General features: G+C 55.2%; 1 protein-coding gene across 14 annotated transcripts in view; it reads left to right on the plus strand.

The window, feature by feature from the left end:
• Window positions 1–6,417, plus strand: part of ATP2B2 (ATPase plasma membrane Ca2+ transporting 2) — a 360,418-nt gene that overhangs the window by 348,901 nt on the left and 5,100 nt on the right. For 3 of the 14 annotated variants that reach the window (XM_033131478.1, XM_033131480.1, XM_033131481.1), the window contains 2 exons: window positions 1,539–1,710; window positions 5,649–5,703. The exons of 10 other annotated variants lie outside the window; for them this stretch is intronic. In XM_033131478.1, the coding sequence (XP_032987369.1) occupies window positions 1,539–1,710; window positions 5,649–5,656 (180 nt within the window). In that variant the 3' untranslated portion in view covers window positions 5,657–5,703. Of the gene's footprint in view, window positions 1–1,538; window positions 1,715–5,648; window positions 5,704–6,417 lie in introns of all 14 variants that reach the window. One more of the 14 variants, XM_033131483.1, reaches the window with a different exon arrangement.

The following is a 6,417-nucleotide window of genomic DNA, read 5'->3' on the forward strand; positions in this document are numbered from 1 at the left end:
GGCCTGGGATCAGGACTGCAGGGCAGCTACCAGAAAGAGCACCGCAAGGCTGGGGACGGGGCTGCGTCAGGCCAGGGCAGCAGCTTCAGGCCAGGGTTGGCCCCAGATTCTCCCGGGCCCGGGGATCAACTGCTGAGGTCTGGTCACTTCTACACATGTGCACACGTTCTCTTCCTCCACAGGAGGCTTCACCGGGTTTCGAGGCAGCTCTGCAGGGCAAAGCTTGGTTTTTCCCCAGGCACCCACAGACACACGTGCATACCAAGACACTGCAGAGCACTCATGCGGGATGCGTGTCCAGCCAGAAGCAGCTTTCTTCCCTAGGACACAGACTGCCTGGCTGCTACATGCCACATGCTGCCAACTGTGCAGCCACACACACAGGCCACAGGCTCTCACGGGAGCCAGCCCCTAGGTCTGGGTTGGGGTTCTAGTTCACAGCATGCTTTCCCAGCCCAATGAGATGAGGAATAGAGGGGCTATGAAACTAAGAGAGGGTTGGTCTCTTACCCAGACCACCTGGCAGAGCTGCATCTGGCAAGTTCATAGCCACCCCACCCTCTCATACTCCGGGAAGTGTGGCAGAGGCCCCCACCTCTGTCCTGCCCAGTGGCCTAGCACTTCGTTTAACAGACATAATAAACAGTAGATCACCTGGGCTGCCTCACACCCATAGTACACTGTCCCAAACATCATCTCATTGGCCTTCACAGCCCCCTAAGAGGTAGGTATGCCCCCTCCAGTTTTAGGGGTGTTGGGGTTCAGGAGACAGCCCTTCCCGAGAGCTGGGGTTGGGGACGGAGGCAGGTTTCAGACCCAGAGCTGCCTGATGCAGCCTGGGCTCTCCTCCCAGATAAAAACCCTAGCACGCAGCCCTCCAGGGGCAGCTGTCAGTGCACACAGCCTTGGTGCTGTACCAGCCTGGCCACAAAGCCGTTTAGGAGTCTCCACGTTGCAGGAGGACACTGGTTTCTTGAGTGGGTATGAGTGCCTATCCAGCCTGGCTCTTACGGAACACTAAGATGGGCCAGGTGGTTTGCCACTCACAGATAACCCTGCCAGGTAGGTGGCATTATCCCTTCTGAAGGACAAGAAACTACACTCAGGTGACTCACCCAAGGTCACCTAGCTTGTAAGTGGCAGAGCCGGGATTTGGGGCAAGGTCTGTCCACCCCAGAGCCCCCACCATAGCACTCTGGCTCCACGCCTGGCCCCAAGGGGGGCTAAGCACCCCCACTTGCCTCCAAACACCGTGTTTAACCACCCTCGGCCCCCAACCCAGCCCATTGGCCCCTGAGCCGCTAGAGCAGGACACAGGCCAGACCCCCGTGTCCTGCCTGGGACCCTGGGGCCTCCACATGGGCCCGGAGCCCGAGCAGACATCTTTCAGAGCCTTGGAGTGTGTCTGGTATTTTTTGTTTTGATTTCAGTGATGTCATTGTTGCCGTGGCTGCGGCTTCCTTGTGGCATTGCGCCTGTCAGTCGTGTACCTGTTGTGTTCGTTTTCGCAACTTGTCTCGTTCTCTCCTCCGTTGCAGATTGAAGTAGTCAATACATTCAAGAGCGGGGCCTCCTTTCAGGGGGCCCTGCGGAGACAGTCCTCCGTCACCAGCCAGAGCCAGGACGTAGCCAATCTCTCTAGCCCTAGTCGCGTGTCGTTGTCCAATGCTCTTTCCTCTCCGACCAGCCTTCCTCCTGCTGCAGCTGGGCGTGAGTGTGAATCCTTACCGCCTCGGGCGCCACCGACTAGCCTAGCGCCGGGCGGGCAGGCGGGCAGGGGCCGGGGCTCCAAGGACATGGGGGGCAGCCGGCCATGGTTAGGCCCAGGGGGCTGGGGGCCACAGTTGTTCAGGAGATCACAGCCAGTCACAGAGTATCAGTCACTTGGTGGGTCAGCTGGGGTCAGGCTTGGGTTACAACCAGTTAGTCGGGGTCGTGAAGGTCACAAGTGGTCAAAAACTCGGGGTCAGTCCAAGGCTCACCGTCAGTCAGGGAGGTTTCGGTGATCAAATGTCCCCGTCACAGCAGCCCAGTCAGCTGGGGACATGGGGCGTCCCAATCAGCCTAGGGTCATACTCAGTCAGGAAAAGCCTGGCCCATGAGGACAAGCGTCAGAGTTGGTCAGGAGGTGACAGTCTGCAGTCAACGTCAGGCAAAGACAACGTGAGTCAAAGCTGGCAGAGGTCACAGTCAGTCACAGTGGGATCCAGCCGGGAGAGGGGTCACTGTAGGTTAGAGGTCACTGTAGGTCAGAGGTCACAGTCTATCAGGGGTCCTAGGCTCCCAAAGAGATCGTGGCCTGGGGGCCCCACACACATTGATTCAGAACCTTTGCCCTCCCTCTTGCAAACCTAATGGCATCAGCTGCCTTACACATCCTTTTCCTCGCACGCTGAAGGTCTGGCCCCCACCCGGAAGGGACAAGGCCACTGAGCCATTCAGCTTGACCTCAGGCAGAAAACGGTGGGCCGAGCTTCATGTCTTGGCTGGGTGCCGGAAGGCCTGGATGGGTCTAGTCCAACACTTTGCTTCGTGCCTTCCTTGTCCGAGAGACAGCCTGGGATTCCGACCCCCTCTGTCATCTCCCTCCTGTCAGGCTCCTGTCCTCACACCACCACTTCTGACCTGGGCCTCTCATCTCTCGCCTTGTCTAGATCTTTCTGAGCCCCTATGGCTTCGGTCCCCAGTGGGAATAAGAAGTCTCTATTTACCACCTGCCTGTCTTACTTTGTCTCCAGTCAGCCTCTCCCAAACTTCCCGGGAGCCCTCATCTGGTTTTACCAGATCACCACCATTTGCTCACTTAGCTAAGTGCTCTGAGGAGGAATAGGCTCTGGGTCTCATCCCTTGACACTTTATAAGGTGCCCCTACCCCACCCAAACACGGAGCACGCACCACACACATCCCAGCCGCTGAGCAGGAGACGACCTGTGTGCTGGGTGGGAACTATGCCGTCTGAGCCCTCCGGCAGAAGGCACAAGCCACAGAGCACCTGCTGATGGCATATGCGCATGTCCCATGACCTTTCGATGGATGCAGTCCTGCCAGATATGCAAGATGATAGGAAGGATGCAGGAAAGGGGAGAAAGCCCCTTCGTGTTCCTTCATTAGCACAAAAACACAGTGACGGGGCAGCCAGACTAGCCAAGGTGAAGCGGATGGTGTCCGAGTCACATTTCCATGAGGTGGTGTCACTAGGGCATCACTGCCAGGCTTTCTCAGGATAGGAAACACTTTGGTTCCATCCTCTTACCCTCTACACCAGAGAACCCTCGCCTTGAGGGGCGCCCCTCACCCAGCTGGCCTACTCTGTTCAGCTTGGCTCTGGCCTCGCTCAGTGACCAAAAGTGTTCCGGCGTGGGGAGCCACTTGGGAAAGAAGGCCTTTCTTTTAGTTCCTGCCACCCCTCCCAGTGACACCTGCCTCCCTCTGGCAGGATCTGACGGCCAGAGGCCTGGCTTCTGGGTGTCCGCTCAGTTCTTTGTCCCATCTTGGTTCCGCCTCCTTCTTGAAGCGCAGCTTCTCATTGGCCACAAAAGAGCTGATCTGGCAGCCCTGCCTCACAGCCTTTGAAAGTTTTCCCTGGGTTTAGCACCTCATCTTAGTTTTCACAGTCTAGAAGAAAGAACTCAGTCATGTCAAACCTTGGAAACTGAATTCTCATCTTTTCTTCTGTCATTTATAAAACCATTCAATAAGGCCGGTCCTGGGACAATCATTTCTTACCACGTCTTCTTCAGAGAACTATCCATTTCTGCCCACCGTTCACTTCCTGTCTCTAAGCCAATTTCCTTCCAGGCCTGATTGATCCCCTTTATCCTATGGTGACCCCAGCTTTGAAACAGCCTTTGCAAAGGAGCCTATAGGCCTTGCCCAGGACCCCCCATTCTCTCAGACGACCAAAAGGGACTGCTCAGGCACAACTCCCACGTGCCTCTCCCCCACGAATGGTGCCTCCTTAAGAATCTTACATTCCTACCCTCTAATGTAGAATCCGGCCTGTAATTCTTGAACCCTTTTTTGAGCATGTGATCTCAAAAAGAGCCTGACCATCCCCCTGCCCAAGAGTACTGGTTCCAAAAGGGATCACAACCTCTGTGGTTTCAACAGACACATTTTGGTCAGCACCATCCCAATGCGAACTCTAAATGAATACCCCCTAGTTCCTCCTTTACTTGAACAGTTTCTATAACAGCATCACCTCCTCTGGTCTCCAAGGACTCTGAGGGCCCTCTAGATCCCAAGCAGGGTCCCTTCAGAAGCCAAAAGGCTTTCTTCCCACAGAGAGGTAGGAAGCAGGTGGCCAGGAAGAGAAGGGGAAAGATGAAGTGGTCGGCTGCCCCCCGCCTCCTCTGAGCAGGGTCTTTTTTTGGGGGATCCTCCAGCAGAGGAGGGTGGCCACATGCATGCTGAGTCACAGACACCTGGGGCCTGTGTGCCCTAGGAGGAGTAGGACTACTGTCCCCAGGGTTATCAAGAGCAGGCCACAAAGGCTGAAGACAGGGCAGTGTGTGCTTGGACCGACTTCTGATTCATGACCTTGGGGTGAGGAACTGCCCCCCATGTTACACATCCCTCCCCCAGCAGCACTGGGAGATCGGGGGCCCCAGACAGACAGGTGTATGCAGTGACAGGGCAGTCCGGTTAGACTGGCATCCCTAATGTTTGGGAGGGAATTCTGTCCACACTCCTGCTTTCTTCTTCTGACTAACTTAAACCTGAGTTTGTTATTTTCCTCTGGAAAGGTAATAACACACCCCTAATGCCTTATACTTGAGCCTCACTCAACATCTTCCCAAGCAGTTCCCCACATCCTTCATCTCACATATGCCTCACGACTGAAATAGAAGGAGGGAGGACCTGCCAATACATCCATTTAACTAAGAAAGACACTGAGGCTCAGAGAAGTGCACTGACTTGGCCAAGATCACACAGCAACTGAGTGGCAAGAAGTCCGACTGCAAAGCCCCTCATTTTCCCCATCACCCCACACCACTTCCCAGACATCCCACAGACTTGGAGCCCGCAGAGGTTGGATTTCCATTCTGGAACCAGTGCACACCCATAGCCCCATACAGTGGAAAGGAGCCAGTCCTCTGGGGTCCAGAGGCCAGGAAAGCTGTTTCTCTGCTTGAATCTCCACAGCCTGGCAGGGAAGGGGAGAAGGGCGCCTTCCGGCTGGTGGTCAGGGACAAAATCAGCATTCCGCTCTTGGCTCCAAGGCCAAGCTGCCTGATTCCACAGCCCCTTTTCCTTATTCCCCTCAAATTCCTAACCTATCTCCAGCCACCTGTGTATTTAGCATTTAGGCCTGTGTTCATCAGTAAATCCTTCTCCTTCAAAGCACCAAGGCCGCAAGCATCCGACGCCGGCTCCAGGCACGGCCACGTGCTGGACACCACACCTGCTGGCCAGGGCCTCTCCTACTCGCACTTCCCCTTCAGACCCCGGTTCTGAGGATGGCTAGGGCAAGGCATGTGCATCTCTTAGGAGGAGGGAGGAGGGAACGGAAAGAAAGCTGGACCACTAATTAGTGTTTTGGTAACTAGTTTAGTGCAGTCTTGGGTTGGTGAGAAAAACGGCTTGCTTCTGGGGGGGACCCTAGACCTCTGTGCTTTCTGAATATTCCATGTGTTTGTTTCCCTAGAGGGCTAGAGAACCCTGGACACAGAGTTCAGCAAGAGAGAGTGAAATTAAAAGAGGTTGTGAGTCTTTAACCTTGAGCCTGAAATGAATGTGAATCAATCCCAGACTCTTGGCTTCCTTGAAGCCGGGTAAACATTCGAGTATGTCGAACGATCCAAACCATCCCAGACAGCGGCCTCTGCCTCTCCTCAGAGCCCTCCCACGGCGGCCACGGGCCTCCCGTTCCCCTTGTGCTGGTGACACGAAAATGCCTGAAACCCCCCGACGGGGCCTTTCCTCTCTTTCCCCTCATCCCCATGCCCAAGTGCGGCTAGGACCACAGAATCCCAGCTTCAGGGTAGACAGGGAGGAGAGATGGAAGAGCTTTTTTTTCTTCCCGTACTTTTTTCCATTTCAGCCGCGGAGAGAACCGAAGTGGAGACTTGAGATGGCTGTGGCGGGGTGTCCCGAAAGTCTTGTCCCTACAGTCTTGTCCAGAGCAGTTCATTCTTTCTGTCGTCTCCATGCCAGGGGGAGGGCGAGGGGCCTGCATCTCATTGTGTGTCGTCCCCTCTGCGTTGTCAGTCACACGACAGGGTCCTGCCACCATCCCTCCTCCTCCACCAGGCACTCCGGCTGGCATCTTATCGCAGTTCAGCTTCAGAACACACTGGGCACTAGGATGAGCGGCTACAATGATAATTAGTATTCCCATTTTACAGATAAGAAAACTGAGGCCCACAACACTTTTTGTTGTTATTTTCACTTAATCAAGGCTGTATGGCCCACTT

This window comes from Rhinolophus ferrumequinum, chromosome 17 (assembly GCF_004115265.2).
Source record: "Rhinolophus ferrumequinum isolate MPI-CBG mRhiFer1 chromosome 17, mRhiFer1_v1.p, whole genome shotgun sequence".
NCBI lineage: Eukaryota > Metazoa > Chordata > Mammalia > Chiroptera > Rhinolophidae > Rhinolophus > Rhinolophus ferrumequinum.